The sequence below is a fragment of the Actinia tenebrosa genome, unplaced genomic scaffold (genome assembly GCF_029948245.1).
Source record: "Actinia tenebrosa isolate PJP-AT-01 unplaced genomic scaffold, QUT_ActTen_1.0 PGA_scaffold0__85_contigs__length_37466705, whole genome shotgun sequence".
In the NCBI taxonomy this organism is placed as follows: Eukaryota; Metazoa; Cnidaria; class Anthozoa; order Actiniaria; family Actiniidae; genus Actinia; species Actinia tenebrosa.
Genome location: NW_028292569.1, coordinates 13,558,126 through 13,581,618, shown reverse-complemented (window position 1 = coordinate 13,581,618; position 23,493 = coordinate 13,558,126). Strand labels below are relative to the sequence as shown.

General features: G+C 43.4%; 1 protein-coding gene across 1 annotated transcript; it reads right to left on the bottom strand.

Annotated features, from left to right (window-relative positions):
- Positions 1-9: 9 nt before the first annotated feature.
- On the bottom strand, positions 10-23,048 carry LOC116299851 (uncharacterized). The gene is made up of 4 exons (XM_089031957.1): positions 22,893-23,048; positions 3,060-3,222; positions 2,380-2,585; positions 10-2,148 (listed from the first exon to the last, which is right to left on the bottom strand). The coding sequence occupies exons 1-4, from the start codon at positions 22,956-22,958 to the stop codon at positions 1,756-1,758; spliced, it is 828 nt and encodes a 275-aa protein (XP_088888083.1). The 5' UTR covers positions 22,959-23,048; the 3' UTR covers positions 10-1,755.
- Positions 23,049-23,493: the final 445 nt, after the last annotated feature.

Here is a 23,493-nt window from a genome sequence, read left to right as displayed (position 1 = left end):
AAACGAAAACTGTTTTTTTAAAGAGTTTATTGTATTATTATATATGACTTCCTACATAAATTTGCCATTGATTTCTAGTAATTCTAGGCAAGTGCACGAGCAGCTTATTATAATGATAATTATGTGTATATTTAAAGAAATAAATCATTGTTGCTAAATCGGAAAAAAATAAACAATCGTTTTAGAATCAAATCTATCTTAGCTTTTATAAGTGCTTCAGATCTTAAAGCTATCATGACGACCGACCACTTAGTGCCATGAAGCTAGTGCCAAGTCTCTTGTACGCTAAGCTCCTTTTCTAAGAATGTAGAGTTATATGATTATACATATAAATATAGCTATACGATAGTCCCCAGCGGGTTACTAAATGGCTTAGAGCTATGCACAAGATTCGTGCAAAATATCTTCTCTTAAACGCATCATTTCTTCGTTAACTTACACCTTACTAAACGCTTAAATTGTACATTTTTAAAAACAGACGGAGCTAGACGATTTCGCAACACTTACGTTTAAGATGTTTCAGCTTTCGATCTGCCTAACTCGGTTGCTGTTTAAAACTGTACTCGATATTTGCTTACTCCTTTTTATAAACGCACACTTTTAGTCAATAATTAGGGTTTTTAAATGAATTTATTCGAACTAAAAAGCATTAACGGTGACTTGAAAAAAACTATCAATTTAGTATAATATATTAATAATGCCACGCGCCGCGAAATTGCCCCATAGATAAGATTTCACATAATAGTACTTTGGGCTTGTGTTTAACTGCTGTTATAAGATCTTGATATCTAAGCTGTACTGTTATGCCAAAATATGGTGAAGAAAAGGACATTAATTATCCTAATTACTTTTGACTCGAAGTATTAGTTTATTTCTGCACGTACAATGTGGTTGCTATGGGTGATGGAAATAGATCTAAAACACTCACTGAAAAAGAAATTTCATCATCAAAATAAACCGAAAGTGATTTTAGCTTTGACACGTATAAATTCAGTTAAAATGTTTTTTCTTAGTCCATTTTGACAGGGGAAAATAAAAGAAAAAAGAAAAAAAGAAAGAAAAAGGTGCAAAAAAAAAAAAAACCCCAACGAAATGATTAACCCCACAACGCTAATTTATTATGATCCGTATAAATGTTAAACACTATTGTAGATAGTTCCCGTAAGCATTAAAAAAAACGTCTCCATGAATTAGCAAAGCTGAATCTTTTGTTTTAATTTGACGATGAAAATTTTTGCAGTTATACAAAAAAAAAAAAAAAAAAAAAGAGCTCTGCCGACACTCGTATACAAAATGTGATGTAATCCCTTAATGAGTTGTTAATTCTCAGTAAAATATATATAAACTGTAACTAATAGGTTGCTATCAATAGACGTCACTTCCGGTAATAGCTCTTTTTTGATGGCTTATAGAATCCTGGAGGTTGTTTTGATCTCTTGTTTTCTGGTTTGATGTCGTGAAAATAGTCAAATACAATAGTTTGAGGACTTATTTTGATATGTTTTGACTTAGCATCCACTAGTTGCCCCCCAGTCAACCGCTTGTTTGCCCCCCAGTCAACTCCAAAAATTCACGTGATTGATAGTAATCAATAGGTTACGATTATCCACTTGTCCTAAGAAGTCCCACTTGCGCAAAGTAATATACCATGTATATAATGTTGAATATGTTAAGCCTGCAATCTTCAGCGGTTTTAGTATTTTTAGTTTAAACTACTTCCGGTCAGTGGTCTATTTTTAGATCCTGCATGGTTGATTAATTATTTTTATTTCTAAAGAGTATGGATTTTTTATAACTGAAGCGTACTGATGAAGACCTACGAGAAACTGCTTGACCATTGCAGTAACACGTTTCCTCGTTTATCCCTAAGTTTGCCTTGGTGCAGAGGTCCCGCAGGCACTTCAGACACTGGCACTGACACGTGACTGGGTTCCATTCCTTGTCGATATCGCACTTTTGAACGTACTTGCAATCACAGTCGCATTTGTGGGAGTTGAATGTTTGCCATGTGCTGTTGCAGTGGTTTGCGTTAATGTTGCAGTTGCAGTGACAGTTTTTGAAGGTTTCTGTTCGGGGATTGCAATCTTCTGGCTTGAAAATGCAGTTTTCGGTGCATTCCGTGTGGTTGTACATCACGGCGCCCTCATACTGATTGTGAAAAGTATAGCATATATCAAAACTTTTTTTGGAATTTTTAGCTTTATTTAAGGTATAGTAAAGTAAAAGGGAGAGGGAGGGAGGGAGGGAGGGATAGATGGATGGATGGATGGATGGATGGATGGATGGATGGATGGATAGATGGATATATTAATTGGACGGGTGCATGGGTCGGCATTGAATCGAATACAATGCATGATGGAAAACGGGAAGATATTTTACCGTATTGGTCGTAAGTTCCAAGTATTTCACGATAATTCTTTCTTTCTTGCTGGCCACACATTGTTGTAATCTGCTAAATTGCCCACCAAGACATCGATACAGCGTAACATAGTTGGGGTAGATAACGTGGTGAATTGGGACATTGATTGGCATAGCAATAGGACTTGGCTGGCAAAACGGTTGACTTGGGTACACTTCCTTGTTATCTGTACCCGATAATAGAACGAATTAAGAACTACAGCTATTTTTTAAAAAGATTGGTGAAGGTTTCGTTGCATGTTGCATGTTGCAGGTTGCTTACTAAGCTTGAATCGTGTTACACTCATATGCAAATAAGGAAATACACTGGGAAAACGTGCAGAAAAGTTTAGGAAAATTCCATATCGTTGTGAAATTTTGTTGATTAGATTTACACCGCCCATAGTGCATTTTGGGCTTGGAATGCAACATACAACATGCAATGTGCAACAAAACCTGGGGTTTCGGGTTCGGACGTCTTTTCCTTAATTGGAAAATTTCCCCCACCCCCCTCTCCCAGGTTATACGGTTTTTCTCCCTCCGGAAAACACGCTAAATTTTAATTTCATCTGAAGTATGATTCATGAGTGTGAGATTTTTAAGACTTCAGTAGTTTTTCGTTAAAATTGTTAAAATGTCAAGAATATAACAGGCACACTTACAATCCACTGTCACAACTTTGGGGTCCTCGGGAAAAGTACAAATATCTTTGATGGCAAAACGGCTGGATCGCTTCTCAATCTGCAATGATGCATCTTTTTGATCCATCAACAAATTCATGATATCGGCTAGGCTATCGGCTTTACGAACGGAAACTTTGGATCTCTAAAAAAGGATAAAATGACAGGTACTTAATTACTAGAAGAACTTGAGTTATCGTGTTTTGTACGACCAGATGAACAGGTATTCTGGAATATGGAATATGGACTTGGAATAACCATAACCTTGCTCGCTGTGCAAAGGTTCAAATGCTGGTGTTGGTGTTGGTGCTTGCGCGCGAAACTGCATAGTGCTTTCCGAGCATTTGCGTAAGGCATTCATTTTTGTGGAAGTCCGCTGGATGGATAATATGAACGACGTACAGTCAGTAGCAGCGTTTTCCATTGGAGACCTTGTTCTGTGTGCCTCCACATGGATGAAATAAAGACTGATTTATATCGTGCGACGGGGCTGTGCAGTCCACATCAATCTCAGGAGCGCCGTAATAAGTATACTAAGAAACTACTCTTATATACAGAACCTCATTACACAAGCTGGTTGGGTAGAAAATAAGTATAGAGAGGGGATCTAGTTTTTGAAAATATGAAGACGAAAGACACTTTCTAAGATAGTAAACATTGTGCATTGTGGTCTAGCTTGGGTCTAAATATCGTTCTTCATAATAATTCTCTATATGGTGTTACTATTGTTCCCAAGCTAGACCTCGAACTCTTGATCAGAAAAGACCTACATATGAGGCCCCGTCCACACTATGCCGGGAGTCATTTGACTCCCACTACCATAATGCTTCGCAAATATTATTTTTCTATTTGAATTTGTATTCCCTCATGAGAATAGTAAGACAATCGTAAAATCTTGCTCTTAAAACATCTACCAAACTCAGGCCCCGTCCACACTATGCCGGATAAATTTGAATCCGCAACTTTACACCGAAACCGAAAAAAAAGTTTTCCGTCCACACATGAAAACGGAGAAAATGTTTCGCGTCCACACTATAGTCCGATCAGAGGCGGCAAAAACGCTTCATTGCACATCTGAGCATGTGCATCGAAGCTGAAATTGAGCCTGCGGTGAATTTTTAGCCTTCCCGCCATGTTCCCATGACAATCATGGCGTCATCGTATTCGAAAAATGTCTGATACGTAATGTTCTCCGTCCACACTAATGCGGCTAGCCGGCGTTTCCAAATTGTTCCACTCTCTGCCGTCATTTTGTAAGGACGAAAATTTTGACCGGAAGTAAGAAAAAATAAATAAAACAAATCATTCCCAGATACTTCTACAGATTTTGGTGACATATTAAGAGAGAATTCTTTTCGTATTCAAGCAGTGAGCGCCAAAAAGAAAGGCTGTTGTACATGGCTAACATCTTGTTATTCAGAAAGTTTAACTTTAATGACCGATGAAAGTGGAATCAAAGTGCTAGCCCAAAGCAAACATTTTATGAGGTTTAGGAGTAGTATAGGGAATGGGGGTTCCAGCGCAATCTCAACACGGGCAAGATCCGTATCAAAAATCCACCTACGGACGACCCCCACTCCAAGTGTGGTTGAGGGCAACAGCGCACTTAAATATGTTAGTCTATATATGGAGTGCGAAGAATGTAAGAGAACTTTTAAGAAAGAAGCGGATTTGAAAAAGCATTTGAAAATGAAGACGAAGTGTATGAGCAGTTATGATTGTGGATGTGGTAAGAAGTTTGAGACTAAGGTTAAATTGTTTTGGCATTGTCAGGACTGTGAGTACGACTACGACGACCTAAAAAGTGCTTGGTATTAGGTATAAAATATTTCCTATTATATAGATGGAATCCCAAAGCAACTTCAGCACGGTGACAATACCCGGTAACGGTGAGATTGACGTTAGACAGTTTTGGCGTCAGTCAGAAAGGAAGGTTAAAAGGACTCTCCGAAAAGGTATAGAAGAATTAGGAGCCCTGAAAGCGAGCATAATGGTAGAAGTAAGTTTGTCAAAAGACGAGGTAATGACGACAGCAATGTTGCGATCAAAGTCGTTAGTGATATTAGAATCCACGAATCTGGATAGGTCACTCAGTGAAGCCTTAGAAGCAATAATGGAGTCGCTGTCTAACTACACGAAAGAAGGATCGGGTTGGACAGTAGAGGAGGTTGAAGGAATAGAGATAAGTATAGCCAGGTACGTACCCATACGAGGGGGGAGTTACGTACCGCTACCAACGTGGGTAGAAAGGAAGAAGGCTATTGTAAACGTGAAGAATGAAGACAATCGATGCTTTATGTGGGCAATCAGGTCTGCACTGTATCCAGCAGAGAAGGATCCCTGTAGGACAAGTAAGTATCCCACAGATGATTTAGAGTGGGATGGTGTGGAATTTCCCATGCAGTTGGTAGACATCCCCATATTTGAGGAAATAAACGATCTAGCAATTAACGTTTACGGAGTCAGAGAGCAGACGATAGTACCGTTAGTTCTGTCAAAAAGTAAAGGAGAGCGCGTACATTTATTCTACCACGGCGGACACTACTCATGGGTTAAACACATTAGCAGACTATTCTACAGACATACTAAGCACAAAGGCAAAAAGTACTTCTGCGACTGCTGCTTGCTGTCATTTACATCCTTAAATACCCTAAAGAAACACGATGAGATCTGCCGCGGAGTCGAAGAAGTGGCGCAACGGATCCAGATGCCCACCAACAAAGAGCTTTCATACGCAGACCATCAAAAGCAGATGCAAGTGCCTTACGTGATATATGCAGACTTCGAAGCGTTGATAACTAAGGAAGAGCAGAAACGTGGCGCCACGAATAAGGTAGGATTACACGAGATCTGCTCCTTTGGTTACATAGTAGTCAAATCAGACGGTAAAGCAAACCCTCCTGTGATTTACCGAGGTAAGAACGCAGCTAATGAGTTTCTAGAAGCATTGCGAGAAGAGGAGGGGGAGATTAGAGAACAATTAAGACGTCCAAAGAAGATGGAATTTACCAAAGAGAACCAGGAGGCTTTTAACAAGGCAAAAAAATGCCACATTTGCCAACATACGCTTCTTCAGTTTGGAAGACGAGCCAAGAAAGCGTGGGATGAAGATGGAAAGTATCTAGGAGAAGCTCATTTTAAATGCGGGAAGTATGCTAAGAAAGGTGAGAAGCCGGGAAAGCCCTCCACGCACTGCATTCACTGCCACAAAGCATTTGTTGAGGATTTCTATGTGGATAAGGTTAGGGATCACTGCCACATCACGGGTAAATACAGAGGAGCGGCTCATTGGAAATGCAATATAAACTTCAAAGTAAATCCAGACATGGAGATTCCGGTGTTCTTTCACAACCTCCGCGGTTACGACTCCCATTTGCTACTACAAGGAACAGACGGCTCCGACGTCAAATGCATACCCAACAACAAAGAGCGCTACATGTCCGTAACTGTGGGTAAGCTAAAGTTCTTAGATTCGCAGCAGTTTATGGCGGACTCCTTAGCAAACCTCGTAAAGTATAACACCAACTTTCCCATTTCCAGTCAATATGGCGCGGAAAGGAAAGGAGTCTACCCATACGAATACATGGATTCCTGGGATCGATTCAAAGAGTCCCTACCACCCAAAGATCGCTTCTACAGCACCCTAAACGAGTCCGGCATAAAGGATGAGGAGTACCAGCATGCGTTAGACGTGTGGGAAAAGTACTCCTGTGAGAACATGGGGGACTACCACGACATCTACCTAAGGTCTGACGTAGTGCTGCTTGCAGATGTTTTCCAAAGCTTCAGAAAGATGGCTATGGAATATTACGGATTGGATCCCGCTAATTTCTACACGGCTCCTGGGCTCAGCTGGAGTGCTTTGTTAAAGAAGACAAATGCGCAGTTGGATCTCCTAACGGAATACGACATGTATCGGTTTATGGAAGACGGTATTCGTGGCGGCGTATGCGGGCCCAGCCGACGTTACGCCCGCGCAAACAACCCCTTAGTAGAGCACGACCCAGAGAAACCAACCACATACATTTACTACCTGGATGCGAATAACCTTTATGGTTGGGCAATGTCACAGTACCTACCTGTGAGAGACTTCGAATGGGATCCAGTGAAGCCGATAGACTTCTACATGCAGGTAGGAAAGGAGGAAGACAAGGGTTACGTTTTAGAAGTGGATCTGGAGTACCCAGAGCGCCTGCACGACGAACACAATGAGTTCCCCTTAGCACCAGAAGCGATAGAGATACCATTTAAGCAGCTAAGTCCGCTGCAAAAGCAAATGTGCCCTGGTTACAAACCGTACAGGAAACTAACTATGAACCTGATGGATAAGAAGAAGTATGTGGTACATTACCGCAACCTGCAGTTCTACGTGCGACACGGAATGCGCGTAGAGAAGATCCACAGAGTCCTAAAATTCACGCAGGAACCCTGGATGCGCCCCTACATTGACTTTAACACGCAAAAGCGTACCGCAGCGAAAAATGACTTCGAGAAAAACCTCTTCAAACTGATGAACAACAGCGTGTTCGGAAAGACAATGGAGAACATCCGCAAGCGCGTAAGCGTAAAAATAGTCAGCACCAAAGAGGAAGCAGAAGCATACGTGTCACAGCCAGGCTTCGTTAGATACGTAGAAATGCTGAACTTCTACGTGATTCACATGAAAAGGGCAAACCTCTTACTAAACAAGCCCGTTTACACAGGCTTTACGGTGCTGGATCTATCGAAGCTGCTTATGTATGAGTTCTACTACGATAAGCTTAAGCCAAAGTACGGAGACCGCTGTCGCCTCCTGTACACAGACACCGACTCCCTAATTCTAGAAGTGCAAACGGAAGACGTTTACAAAGACTGCCTCCCCGACATAGACGAGTACGACACCAGCGGTTACCCGAAGGAGCACTTCCTTTACTCTGCGAAGAATAAGAAGGTAATTGGGAAGATGAAAGACGAAATGTTAGGAAAACCCATAGTAGAGTACGTGGGTCTGAAACCAAAGATGTACAGCGTGCTAAAGTTAGACGGCGTAGAAAAGAAAGCTAAAGGCGTAAAAAAGTACGTGGTTAAGAAGGACATTACGCACGAGTCCTACCTCAACGTATTACGAACACGCAAGGAACAGCGGCATAAGATGAACAGCCTGCGCAGCTATGGTCATCAGATACATAACGTCACGCAGGAGAAGGTGTCGCTGTCTGCATTTGACGGTAAGCGATGGATGTGTGATGACGGAGTGCATACGATAGCATTCGGACATCACACGATAAGCAGTTCTTCCATGACGAACCCACGTGTGGGGCCATCGTGAAGATAATACAAGATGGGCTGACCCTTCTTAGCTATTACGCTTCGGATCTGGTAAGTTTCCAAAGACCAATTAGGATCCGTAGCTCTTTTGGATCCTCCTTCTAATTCACCCGGTCCGTAGAGATATCGGACTGTGACATTACCTAATTTTTTTTCATGGGGGAAGACCGCCCTCGAACTTCTGACGTAGGACTTGTGTTCCACGTGTTTCTTTTTTATGGCATCCTTGGGTTTTATTCCCGTAGCCCTGGCCGCCTCGTTGTTCAAAGCCACGATGACCTGGGGGAGCCTCTGAGTCCATTCCCTGTTGCGTTTGGAGGGATCTTCCAGCTCTTTCCAATACTGGTACCCAAAGAGACGCTCGGCCAAGGTTTTATTAAATCTTTCGACGATGCTCTGACCCCTGTGGTACTCAGCTTCGGCTCTCCTAATCTTAGTGCTGTGGTCTTTCAGGGTCTTAGTAACCACGCCCATAAACTCTGTCCCCGCATCCACTTGCAGCAGCTTGGGCCATTTCAAGACGCGCTTATAAATCCTACCTAAGGCTTCTGCGACTTCCCCAGAATCCTTGCTGGTTATGGGTTCGGCGTCCTTGTATCTGCTTGCGATATCAACTACGGTCAAAGCGTATCTATAGGTCTTTTTTCTCACCTTATCGTGCGGCAAGAAAAGCAAATCCGCCTGATGAACTTCATTGGGGGCATTTACGGTAAAGCTGGGCCTGGGAATGTACTTCGGCACGGGAAGATAAACCTGCCAGATGGTTTGTTTTTTCAACCAGTTCTTAGCCGTTTCTTCTGATACCCTGGCCGCGGTCGCGAGTTTCTTGATGGCCGACGCTCCTTTCCAATAGCCTTCAGGCCCATAGTAAATCCTCTTGAGTTTATCCTCTACGCGGCCCATTATATGAATTCCAGGACAAGATTGATCTTGCGTCCGTTAAAATCCACCGTCTTTCCGTCCACCTTAATGGTGATGTTTATGCTTTCTACCAAATTAGACAAGTCATAGCTCAAAGAAATGGGAGTGTATTCTACCAGGTCAAATGGATTACCTTTGGGTAGAAACTTGGACATAAGAGAAGACTTTTCTCCATTGTTGTAACTATGGACTAAATCGCAATAGACTTCGTAAGAGGATGCGACTTTCCATTTCACAGGTATGGCTGTGTTGGTAATTGTCTTGCCCGAGGCACATAATAAAGATCCCAATGGGTCAGACTTTCCAAAAGTCATTGAATAATTTGACATATTATGTTTGAGGGTCATTTCGTGCGGCAATCCTGTGGTGAGAGTATAACCGTGTTTTGCTAATTCCTTGGCCAGTGGGATTGGCGTATAATGTCCATCGGGCAGCAATACGGCTTGATAGTTAGATCCTCCTGTATGCTCAGTGACTATGCCCCTAATCAGGTTATACCAAGAATTGTACAAAGAGCAACTAACCAGCCGGACCTTATGGGCTTTGATGGGAGGATTCAAGTAAGTGGTAAAGTCATTCTTGTCGCTTTCCAAAAAGACGATCATTATATTCTAGGCGCCAAAGGCGCCACTAGAGGCTAAGCGCAGCTTAGACTAAATACGCCAAAGCTACGCCTCCCGCCAGCCCTGCGACTCCTACAAAGACCAATTCATTGTCTTTTTGTTTCTTAGAAGGCTGGTAGTAATTCTTGAACTGAGGCTTTCTTAACCCCGTTAATGCCGCGGGGTGCGCCTGCGCATAGAGCTTAAAGGCGTAGTCTGTGTTTTCGAAGTTCTTATCCGCCTGCATTTTGTCTTGGTAGTTCTTGTCCAACCAATCCCTGTAAGCTTGTCTTTTTTCATTCCAAGCTGCCACGTCCCGCTGATATTTCTCCAGCGCTAAATCATGCCTTTTCCTTTCGGCGGCCAAATCTCCGCTGCGATCACCTCTAACTAATCTATCCAAATACTGACCACCATAATTAGCTCCAGTGAATGCTAAGGCTGCAATAACTCCACCTGCGACCACGCTAGCCATTATATATTAGAAAATCACACCGTAGGCAGGTACTTTTCCTTCCGTAGGTAATCCTTTACCATGATAGCCCCGCCTACGGCAGCGGTCATCTTAGCAAAATTAGCGAAGCTCTTACTTGGGTCTTCAGTAAAGTCTTCTTTGAGCACTTTCTTACCTACCCAACCAATACCCGCAACGATGGAAGTAATAATAGCTGCTTCTTCAACAGTTTTCAACAACGCGGTCGACATTATATTACAAAGCGAGAAGGAAAATCTAGGTCGCCGCGGCACGTGGTGATGAATCTACTCCATTTCAGGGATCTTACTTTTTCTAACAGCCGGCTCCACAGGTGCGTGATATGTTGGTGGTTCTACTTTTGGCTTCGTAGCCCGCCATTGTAAGTAAAGGCTGCCTGCTGCTATAGCAACTCCTAACGCGCCGATGACGTACCCAGGATTCCAAAAGGATTCCTCTTCTTTTTCCTCCACCTTTTCCTCTTTCTTTGCTTTGTTCTTCCTGTTCATCTCCGCGAGCTTCTTTCCGGCAGCGACTCTGCCTGGAGATTTAGCCTTGGTAATCTTGGTATCTTCTACGGGTGGTTGTTCTTCGGTGCCACTCATCTTATATCTAAGGACTTGAAGGACTTGACAAGTAACTTGATGACGACTTGACAATGACTTGGCAATGACTTGACAACGACTTGACTAAGTACTTGAGGTGACTTGACAACGACTTGACAATGACTTGGCAATGACTTGACAACGACTTGACTAAGTACTTGAGGCGACTTGATCAGGTACCTCAGCAAGTGCCGCCTGGAAGACCTTTTCGACTTCTCTATCCTTCTTGAAGTCCTTCCAAGATGTTCCGAAGGAACCTAGTACCTCCTTCAAGTCGACATGCTGAGCTACGTGAAGTGCCGCAGAGGCGACTGCCATTAACTTACCGCACTTCAAAGACAACCACCCGCAGGTTATCTTAAGTTCTTGGGCGATGACATAGTCCTCGCTTATGTCCTTCCGCAGTTGCTCCACGTCGTCTATGGGCAGTGCAAGTCCAAGCAATTTAGTCGCAAGTCGGATAGCGGAGTCTGCTACGGCGTCCGTGGTCTTACTTGCAAGGGCGGCCTCATACCTCTTATGGAACTTCTTGACTTCCTCTTCTGACAACTTATTAACTTGCTCATGGGTAAGTTCCTTGCCTATCATTTCTTTACACTTCCCAGAAGACACAAGGATGTTGAGTTGTTCCTTAAGGTTACTTTCGTCTAACTGCGCGGGGACTTCATCTAAGAGCTGCTCAATGTCCATATATGTTAATGGAATACGGAAACCTCAAAGAGAAGATCATCTTGGAATGTTGGTGCGTTTTTAAATGCCGCATGTATTCGTGTAACTGTTCCTTGCTTATCTCACCGCCGTAGTCGCTTAAGATGGTTTCCAGGTCAGACTTACTTGGAGTATAAAATACTACGAGAGAGCCTATGTTTTCCCTGAAGGGCTTAGAGACACTGGTAAGCTGCTGGGAAAGCAACCAAACGCTGATATTGTCGTGTCTACCGCTGAAGGCGAGCTTAACGAGCTCGGAGGTGCGCTTTTTTACGTCGTCCCCGCAGGCAATGTCATCCAGTATGAGTAAAGTCTGTGTATCTTTAGGGAATTGCTTATGCCAGAACTTCAAATGGCTGGATAACTCGTTAGGGTCTAAGATATCTACAAAGAAGTCGTCATCTTTCACTCCTATGCCCGTCCAGGTGCGGTTATTCACGTAGGTGGGGCATAATAGCACGATGTAGTCGAAGCGGTATCTAAAGGGTCCTAATAGCTGCTCCACGACGAACTGGGTCTTTCCGCAGCCGGTGGGTCCTACTATCAGAGCATTGCAGGGAATATGGTTCGGATCCATTATATATACGATGGACCCAGTGGACGCAGTTAGAAGGATTGCCACCGACGCAAAAGATAAAAGAGACACCATAGAAATGCAAAGGGAGGAGATCGATCGGCTGAAAGAGCGCGTGCAGGAGTTGTACGATGAAATGTGCGGTCTGAAGCGTGCAGAACGGTTTGGCGCGCTGATAACGATGGCAACGTGGGCTAAGGAGTCCGTTAAGGACTTCATGCGATATCCCCTGTAGAATGTTGACAATAAGGTTAAATCTTTGTTAAGGATGCCTGGAAACTATTTCAAAGAGTGTCTCAGAATGTTGACGTTTAGGTTAAATCTTTGTTAAGGATGCCTGGAAACTATTTCAAAGAGTGTCTCAGAATGTTGACGTTTAGGTTAAATCTTTGTTAAGACGTGCCCTTCAAAGGGGTTGTTATTTTTATTTATTATTATTAAATATCCCTAATTATTCTTAATAATAATAAATAAAAATAAGAATGGGATTTGAGACTCTTTGCACAAACCCAACTTTACTATTTTAAGCCGCCTACTAATCCTTACGGGCTTTCCACATATACTTAACAAAGATTTAACCTTATTGTTAACATTCTGAGACACTCTTTGAAATAGTTTCCAGGCATCCTTAACAAAGATTTAACCTAAACGTCAACATTCTGAGACACTCTTTGAAATAGTATCCGGGGCAAAAGAGTCCATTAAGGACTTTATGCGGTATCCCATATAAGGGTTATTAAATCCTTATTATATATGGAGTGTGAGCGGTGTAACAAGGAGTTCAGCAGCAAGCAAATGTTAAAATACCACCTGGAAAAGAAGGTGTGCGCTAAGAAGGCACGCGAAAGGCGTTGTAAGGAGTGTAATCGCCTCTTTAGCAGCGCGCAGATGTTGGATTACCACGTTGATAACCGCGTTTGCCTAAAGAACGTATGTGAGCGCTGCGAGGAGGACAAGAACGACGAATGGCATCGACATCGGTGCCGCGGCAATTACGACCTGCTGAGCGTGGCTTGCGAGGAGCACGGCGACGTTGCTGCACGATGTTGTCCGCAGGAAACCCAAAGGAAGTTGACGCGCCGGAAGAAGGAAATCGACCAGCGCTTTGCGGAGTTTGACCTCGTAGAAGGCGTAAGGTGGGAGGATAGGGAATATTGGGAGGCGCCCTGCGATCGCTGCGGCTGTCAAAGGAGCGGTCAACATATTTGGCAGTGTTTGTATGAAGGCCAAGGCGGTTTTGAAGAGTACTTAGATCGCTTTGAGGCCTGGCATGCCGGCAATGAGGCCGCAAGGAAAGCCCGTAGAAGTTAGAAAGGACCTAAGATAGTAAGATAGGGTTTGTGCAAAGAGTCTCAAATCCCATTCTTATTTTTATTTATTATTATTAAGAATAATTAAGGATATTTAATAATAATAAATAAAAATAAGGACCCCTTTTAAAGGTATATGCTAGCCTACGCAGCTGCCTTTCTGGGAGGCATTCTAATTACCCTTTCAATATATGGACTGTATTACTTGCGAACTACCTGCCGACTGCATTACCCCTCGTAAGCCGCTGCGTAAAAAATACACCTGCCTTCATTGCGACAGGGTATTCTCCGAAGGATCCTTTGTGGGGCATTGGTGCTCCGCGGATCCTAAAGCGCAGCGGACTTTAGCAGACGCGCTTAACTACAAAGAGGAGATGGAGTGACTGTTCTTTCAATGTCAAACTTCCATCGGCCATTTACCTTACCATAGCTGCGTAAGTGGGTGAATTCCTCGCCCTGAATTACGTACCGCACGCAATCCGGCGCCCAAAGGGAATATTCCTTGCCTTCTAAGTCTTTGAGGACTAACCGTAAACGGTCGATGTCTTCGAAGACGACGTAATTTTTTATTTCGTATGCTTTACCGTGGGCAAGATCACGCCAGTGAGTCAAGCTGAGCTTCATTATACCTATGGAATATCTTTAGGTGCGTTTTCAAAGTGGCGTAGGACTTAAACCGCTTTACACAGCCCTTACAGGGAATACGAATGCCGTCCGCATAATCCATGAGGGCACGACAGATGACGTCGTAATCGTTGCTAACCATAGTTAGGTAACCATTTACATCAAGCTGCGCAATTTTTTTGGATTGCTTCGCGGATAAGACGCCGTTTCCTTTTGGGGTTTTCAACTCAATACACAACCCGCGGTATTTCTTGTGGGCGTTAAGGATTAAAAGGTCTGGCTGGCCGGCTTGGTAGCCTTTTCGCCAGCAGGTTATTCGCTTGCTGTCTGAATCTTGAAGTTCGCCAAGACCCGGCGCTATGATGAATTCAGGGTAAAACCTACGCATGTAATCGACTACCTTTGCATGCAGGTCAGCTTCATTTTCTATCTTAAAAACTAATTTATTCGGGCTGTCGAAGCGTTTGTCCATCGCATATTTACCCGTCTTTCTCAACGCGGGTAGGACTTCTTCGAGGACCCAATCTTGGAATTCTTCTGCCTTTGCCATCTTCGAGGAGAATATCAACTGATACAACCCGGATTCGTTCACATACAGGGAATGTGGGTGTGAATTGGAAGGGAGGCGATTCACCTCCATTCTAAGTTCGCTAAGCCTTACCTTGTATTTATCGCGAACGTGCACCTTAATTGCATCTTTTGGGCGTTCGTAGCCCAATGCGGCCGCTACTTCCTTTGCTTTGAAGTACAATTTATCGCCTTGCACGACTTGCAGTTTCGTACCGTTGCTTTCAAATACGCGAAGCATTGTATATTCAAGAAATATTTTAACATTGACGACTTCATTCGTCAGCCGTCCTAGTAGGCAACGCTTTTCAATTGGTTCATTTCTACGCTTAACTGCGCGTCAGACACGACGAAGACGTAGCAGTTTATTTTATCACCGTCGCCCGCGGAGGCATTCTTGGTGCGTTTGATTTCCAATGTTATGCCATCCTGCGTATTTACTAGACGGAGGCCTTGACCATGTAGGTCTTCGTCGTTAATGGTGCGCATGTCAATCCACAGCGCATATTTGTCCTTAAAGAATTCCTCGGGGCTAATTTGGTCGCCAAACTTGCGCATGGCCTCTCTGTACACGTCTGCGGGCTTTATCCCCTGGGAGTAGACCTTGTTTGGAACGCCGTTTATGTTGACCCCCACGTTAGTAATGTTGGGGTTGTGAAAGGCCTCGGAGTCGCGCTTACCGGCTTCGTAGGGTTTGGCAAACACCAGCATTAACCCCGTGAGACTTCTTCGCGGGAGGTTAATGCTTTGGTTGATAACCTCATCCGTCTTATCCAGGAAGCTGAACGTCTTATACATCACTACGTGGTCGTAAAGGAATGCCTTGCCGGAGCTGTATTCCATGCCAGCGCTACGGGCCAGCTCTTCGCTGTACACGGTCTCGTACTGTAATTCTAAGTTGGTAATAGAGTATGGGGTTGTTGTGGTAAGTGCAGTGCTTAGCCCACCAATAATGTTATTAGCATCTGCTAAAGTTACTTCAAACTGCAGTTCGGATAACTGTCTTGGGTAATACACACCGTGATTCGTAATCACTTCAAAGTCTAATGGTATGACATACTTACTACCATAGGCGGTCTTTATTCGCTTTGCGTCTGCCACTGCGGTTTCTCCGCTGCCGTCAGTAGGTTGCGTTTTCGTAGGTGTGCGAACCTTACGTAGAATGACACTACCAATTCCTTGTTCTATCCTTTGCGCGCGGTCAAAGGCCGTCAACCATAAGTCTTTGTACGTGGTATACAGATCGTACCTATTTAAGTCCAGCAAGGATTCCCCGGCGAACTTTACGCGCATCTTAGAAACGATGTTGCGACCCACGTTGGTAACGATAATCCTTTCATCTGTGGGGCTTGACTGCACCGCTAGGTCAAACCTTAGCGCCAGGGTGCCAGGAACCAACACTAGGTTATCTGTTAGGCGGGGCACGCCTACGTACAGCGTTTCCCCTGGCTTTGCGCTACTGGGGGTAAAGGTGACCCGGTGAAAGGTGCGTTCTGCTTTCAGTCCGCCAACCTGCTTAGGTAATACGTTGGGATTTAACTTTGAGCTTATCATATATAATGGAAGTAGAAGGAACGGATTTTGACCCCCTTACCGAAGAAGGCCAAGTCGATATTAACGATGAAGAATACGATGCATGGATTAAGGACGCGGGGGCAAAGCCTTTGCTTTACGACATGGCCTTGATAAGCAAGTATGGCAATAGGTGGAAAAGCTTCAAGGCAGCCTTGAATCGCATGTGGCAATCAAGGAACCGCGGCAGCCCCGTCCCCGAGTACTTGGAACTTCAAAACACAGACGAAGCAGCCGCGCGGGAAACCGTAGAGTGGGCAATGCAAGAGCTAACGCAGCGCTACGACAACTTTGATGCTGACGACGTAAAGCTTACGGAAAAGGGAAACAAAGTCCTCATAAGCGTCCAAGACTTAAGATTTCCCGACAAAGACCGCTGGACAAAACCGCAACCCCTCTTTGATGAGGAGGGCAACGTTAGGGGCGACGTCTCAAGATTAAAAGGCTTTCAGCAGGCTACTAGGAGCATGTTAGAAAGGTTGCAAACCCTGAATGAAAAGGTTGCGCTAGAAAGGCGCGCTATCGAACTGCAAAAGGCGCTGGAAGAAAAAGAGGCGGCGTACGAAAAGCAAAGTCGACTACTTGCTAATGCTGAGAAGAAGTTTAGTCAACGAGACGTAAGAATGGAAGAAATGACGAAACACTTAGATCAGGCTTTACGTGATCGGGATAAAGCAGAAAGGGAGTTGGAGGAGGCTAAGAAATCACATGCTCCGAGGGCGGCGTTAGAAAAAACGCTAAAGGAAAGGGAGTCAAGCTATAAAAAACAATTGTTGCGGCTGGGTCAAAGTAAAGACGAAAGCATACTGCAAATTAAACGAGAAGCCGAAAAGGCTTTAGATGAAAGGGATACAGCTCGACAGGCTTTTCGCCTTGCTCTGCAGGACCTAAACATGAGTCAGGAGGAAGTTAGGAAATTACAAACCACCATAGAGGGTTCTTTGGTGGAGCGGCGGCAGTTAGTTGCTGAAATCAACATTAAAGAAGAGCAAATCCAGCAAAAAACTCAGGCCATCGAAGACCTGGAAAAAAACATATCCGAAAAGCAGGAAATAATTGCGGACCTAACTCGTACCGAAGAAGAAAGGGAGGCTGCCCAAAGGGAATTAGAAGCCCTTCAGGAGAGAGTTGCGGAATTACAGGCGCAAAAGGACAACCTGGAAAAGGAGCTGGGGCTTACCACCAAGGAAAAGGTAAAAAGAGCTCTGGTGAAGTATGGTATTCCGCTGGCATTTGCGGTTGCTATTTCGAGCGTAGTAGGAGTCATCCTATCCACGCTTAAGGCTACAGGCGCGGGCGTAAAGAAATTAGGCAGTGGACTAACGGACTTGGGAAAAAAGATGGCAGCCGGTCTTCCTGGGCTGCTGGGTTCGGTTGTTTCCTTGGCACTTAGGGCCGGCGGCGAACTGTTAAAGTTCGTGGGGAATAACATTTGGATCTTGGTCGTCGCTATTGGAGTGGTACTCCTGAAGAAGATGAAGGGTTAATCTTATCCTTGTGTATTACTGGTGGCTTATCGTCGTCGGGCGCCCGAGGCGTCCTCGACTGGGGATAAGTAAAGATAGTATTCGCACCGCCTTGATAATGCGGAACTAGCGGCAGCACGCTCATGGTGCTAATGGGCTTATGATTCCAAGTGGCATCCGTCGAAGGGACACCAGTCGGGGCGGCATTTATCCGAATGCGACCCAACCCAACGACATTGCCGCCCGACGTAACCCCATCATTGGGGCGAATCTGTAACTTCGCATATTGACAATTAGCTATCATGTGAAAAGTTACGGGCGTTAAATCTTCTGCGCTTGTTCTTTCGGCTTCGAATGAGAAATGAACTGGAGGCCTATTGTTATCTTTTTTTCTATAGGGTAGTAATGGTCGGTTACTCTCATCAACGATCCTAAACCCAACATTACAATGCCACCCCGTTGAAATACTAATAGTACACATGATTAATCCCAGACCTCCAACCTCTACCCACAATCCGGTGTCATGCCATTCGTCGTTTACGTAGTCCTTCTCCTCCAAATAATAAAGAAACCAATCTTCCTTTGCGTGTGGATTCATATATTTAAAGGCTAACCACCGTAAGAGTGCTGATGCTCTTGTGATTATAAACGTAATCTCTTTGATCCTCTATGCTATTTACCGTGACCTTTCCCGTATCGTCTGCTCTTATCTGCAGCTTTACCTTCCCGTGGCAATCAGCAACCATGTGTAAAGTCCAAACGGAATGATTTTCAAGGCTATTCGCTGGTGGCTCTACGGAGAAATGCGCAGGCTCCCTGTTGTTCGTCTTTGCACGCATAGGCTGCAGTACGCCATTGTCATCCAGGAACCTAAAGCCCACGTTGGCATGGCTGCTCGTGCCAATGCAAATACTACAAAGGATTAACTTCTTTCCTGAGTAGTTAAAATTCACGGACATACCCGTGACATCAACCCAAGATGCCTGGTTGTATTTTTTCTCGCCTGTGTAAGTCGTATAGACACAATCTACTCCAGCTACGTAGGGGTTGTTCATCGCCATATATAATAGCTCAGACCAACACCCGCGGTGGCTAAGCCGGCTTTTAGTAAGTTATGGTCGTATTCCTCGGGTATCGTAGGCATAACATGGGCCTTCTTTGATGGTTTCTTAACTACGGGTAGCTTCGCTTCGTGTGACTTTTTTGGCTTCTCTACGAAGTGAGGAATGTTCCTAAGAGTGTCAGAGTTCACGTCATTCACCCCAAACTTCATATCCTTAGTAGCTCGCTGCAGCTTGTTGTTATAACCCACAACGGAATGGGCGTTGATGACCAAATTACTCGGCATTAACCAACAACCAGGCGACAAAGCGTAATCCAGTCGCACTTTAGACTGCTGCACCGCTAATTGATATCTCTGCACCGACTTGGATATGTCGTTCTCTATTATTGCTGACTCAAATAAAGTTAGGAATTCTTCTTGCGTTTCCCGCGAAGCACCTTGGGATCCAACGATGGGGCTGCGGGTATTTACCTGCGCTCCTAAGATGCAGTACACAAATGCTTCAATGCTGCGGTTAATCCTGGCTAGGTTCCTTAAACCTTTTCCTTTCATCAACACGAATGGATCCCAAGTGCCGAGGTAGTTCGATTGGATTCTGGTAATTAATGAATTATTGCTCTTATCACCACCCATATCACCGAACTCTAACTCATTACTTGGGTATTCCTGATGCCCATAATCGGCCGGCTTCTCACCGTTGGCACCCCAAACGTAAACGATGCCAAGGCCATGCGTCTTACCCTCTTTGTAACGAAAGTCTCTTTGCTGTGGTTTGAACTCATTAATTAACCTTTCTAGGGCTGCGGCGTTATATCGATTATTCATTGGATTAAATGCCTTATCTCCCGGTAAAGGTACGTTAAGCTCCTTCAACAACCTCCTTACCGTAAAGGCAACGTGAAACCGCATGATCGGAACGTGAAACATATCCGCGGCAACGCCACAACCTTTAGTGGCGGCCCAGACAGCAAAGTTTAACTGCTGCGGCCAATATCGCATATTGGGTCCTGCTAACCATTCCCTGGCCTCTTTACCCGACGTATGCTTTAACATCGTATCCCCATAGATATTCCTTACTACTACATCAAATGATTGCCTACCCACTGAAATCTTCAGGAACGTTACCATCGTTTCAAAGTCGTTTACACCACCTTCAGCATCGTAAAATGGGTAATCTTCCGTGGTTAACAATAAGTTTCTAGGAAAATTGGGCGCTTTATGCACGGGTGCCTCCTTCGTTATTGGCAAATGCTGTGCCTTTTTCCTCTCCTCATGCGGCTCCAAGTCCGTATTGCTGTACATTCTTTCGCCGTTATAGTAAATCCCATCGGGTCTTCTTTCGAACTTACTAGGGTCTGCATGCGGAAACATCTTCCTAAAGGCTCTCCAGTTGGCATAATCCCGGTTGTCGTGATGTGGCTGCTCCTCAATATCATCCCCAAAAGCGTCGTACATTAGTATATATAATGGATGTTATACCTTCAGCACCTCAGTTGTACCCAGATGTTCCCAATTATCACGCTACCACTAAGGATACAGGTCCTAACGAATTAAACGCTGAAAACTTTAGGCTCAACAAAGCAAACTTAATCCTGGCTTACTTGGAAGGGCAAGCGAAACACTACGAAGAGGTCAGGAAAAAGTACGCCAGAGCCCGAAGCATACTACATAAAATCGCGATAACTTCCGGCTCCATGTCCGTGGCGTTAACAGGCACTGGCGTTGCTACTTCGCTTACCGGACCTGGAATAGTCGTTGGCGTTCCTTTGGCCAGCGTTGGAGCCGTCTGCGGCATCGTTTCCGCTGTTACGACAGGCATTATGAAGCAATTGTCCGGTAAGATATCCAAGCACGACACACACATAGCCCTAGCAAGAGCAAAGGCTAACACCATCGCCGACTTAGTCTCCCAAGCTCTGCGGGACCGCCGCATAGACGACACGGAGTTTTCTTTGATCCTCGCGGAGGAAAAGAAATACGGCGAATTAAAGTCGGGCAATAAAAAAACCATCGTGAAAGATCTTTCCGAGGAATCTCGCAAAAAGATCTACCAGGAGGCAAAAGAGGAGCTCCAAAGAAAACTCGCTCAGTAGACATCTGCTTTGAAAAGAACGTAGGGGGATTTCGGCTGCACATTTCATCTTCTCGGAATCCATTCTAACAGCGGGTGGTTGGGGTCTATTTTGTAAAATATTTCGTAAATTACGTCGGGGTAATAAGGAATATCCTTATCCAGCCGACAGAATAACCACTCGGCCCTTTGCATATCTGGGACATGAGGAATACGCCTACCGGTAATTTCAGACAAAAGATAGGGAATAGCTTTGTAATATTTCCCTAGCTTTAATTTTTTCAATGTCTTTCGTAGACTTTGTGGGGTTGGCTCTTCTAAGTGGTCTATGATTTTCTGCCTTACTTCATCGTCTAAATATATCGGATGTAAACCTTGGATATGACTCATCCAGTCTCGGAAGTATCTTATTCTCTTATATGGGGTCTTCGTACGACCTCCATTGGCGTAATACTGCTCTCTGGTAGCATTTGGTACGGCATTACGAATATTCTTACCACACTCGTAACACTGTGCTGACGTGTCATCTTCTATTTGCATTTTCTTACCACAACACCAAAAGGGTTCTGGCTTAGGTACGATAACTTTAGGTCTTAGACAAATTATGCAAAAGTCATTGGCGAACTTCTTACATTCTTCGCACTCCATATATAGACTAACATATTTAAGTGCGCTGTTGCCCTCAACCACACTTGGAGTGGGGGTCGTCCGTAGGTGGATTTTTGATACGGATCTTGCCCGTGTTGAGATTGCGCTGGAACCCCCATTCCCTATACTACTTTTAGGCCTTCATTTGCGTATTTTCCATATACTTTTCTATAAAAAAAAGCCTGACAAAGCAACATTCTAACACAAATGCAACAAAACATCTTTGTACAATTGAAAATACCGCTACAAACAGGCATTTTATTATAGTACATCAGTCTGTAACTGTTTTGAATGTTAACCCAAAACAAAAATTGGGATCAAAACTCATACGAAAGTCTAGTTTTTGGCGCTTTTTGCCATTATTGCTCATTGTTGAAAACAATTTCCTCTTAATATGATTTATCGTAATTTTATATTGTGAAATTTGGCGCTGTTTCGCATCTGAGCTTCAAAACAGGCAGTCTCCTAATCTGAAGAATTTATTCTATTTTAAAAAGTTTGATTAAATTCCACTCTAAATCTCACAATGCATTCAGATAAATATTTTATATATCCTTTTATTGTTTGTTAATACGACCATTCATGGATTTTAAATTCTTTTGTAAACCAACTTTTGCGTATAACAAAAAACAAAAACAACGCTTACTCGATATTACTCGAAGATTACTGTACTCAACTGGTTGACGATCTCTTCCTCACATAAATATACTTTATTCGAAACTTGCCCTTAAAATATTTATTCAGTATTTACATATATTTATTTATTATTATTTTTGTACAAAAGGCTGGCGCCTCAGCTGCCAAGTGCGCTGAAAGCCGTTCACGTCTGAATGGCTGCATTTTTGTCAACATTAAAGACCGTTAACACATATATATTTATACTCTTTTTCTAAACGTTAGCGCTATATAAACAATTCAAAAAGAGAGAAAAACAGTCGTAGGTTGATAAAAATAGGTTTTTAAAGAATATAAAAGGTATTTTAAGAGAGTTAAAGCCACAAAACTCGAAAGAATTAAAAAGAAAATAACGGGACAAAAACTTTCGCGTGGTTTGCTACGGATGATTTCATCTTGTTGTACTAGCCATTTCTCTCTTGTATTTCTGAGCGTTATTATTAGCGCTATAACTTCTCATTCCTTTTGATATAAAATCGCTCTAATATAAATTATCATTTGAGAATTAAAACTAGAGAGGATTTTTTTGTACTTTACATGAATAGGCAAAGAGTTAAGTAACACCATGCGAACACAGGTTTCTTGAACGAAAGCGATGTCCTGCTTCAAAAATACAAGTTTACAACTCACCGTTTTTTTCGCGAGCAATCCATTCACACACATGAAAACAAGCACCAGTATTAGTCTAAATTCCATCTTCCTCGACTGAAAAAATGAGAATGATTAGCGTCGAAAGTCACGAAACGATCAACAATATACAAACTACTCCTCCGGGCAATGAAGTGGAAAAAGTTTCTTCAAAGTTTATATAGTTATTCAAATTATTCTTTATTCAGAGTATTACGTTAGAGAACACGATTGGCTTTTTATGCCATGTGACGTCACGAGAATATAATATCTAACAAATTTGTATTGAATAGGACATACATGCTGTCAAAATTGACAAAATTGGAAGAGGCCGATATGCCGAGTCCAATTTGGCAGTTTATCATCCCAAACTATACTAGACTGATTCCATAAATCATAGTTTTCCCTAAAAAGATTGCGAATTGAAACGATCCAAATAATTAGACAGGAAAGAGAATTTGAAAATAATACGATAGCTACTTATATGAGATTAAAGAGGGATGATACAATCATATTATTTATCATTAAGAATATTTATTTTTGAATATTATGTCGTCTGGAAAGGGCAAGAAATTTTTTAACATGCCTTGAAAACAGCCACAAA

What these genes read in the sequence shown, in the direction of transcription:
- LOC116299851 (XM_089031957.1), bottom strand. Translation starts at nt 22,958, where the DNA reads ATGGAATTTAGACTAATACTGGTGCTTGTTTTCATGTGTGTGAATGGA. An exon ending in GATTGCTCGCGAAAAAAACG is followed by an intron (nt 3,223 to 22,892) that starts GTGAGTTGTAAA and finishes ATCCTTTTTTAG; the next exon opens with AGATCCAAAGTTTCCGTTCG. An exon ending in TGGAACTTACGACCAATACG is followed by an intron (nt 2,149 to 2,379) that starts GTAAAATATCTT and finishes TTTCACAATCAG; the next exon opens with TATGAGGGCGCCGTGATGTA.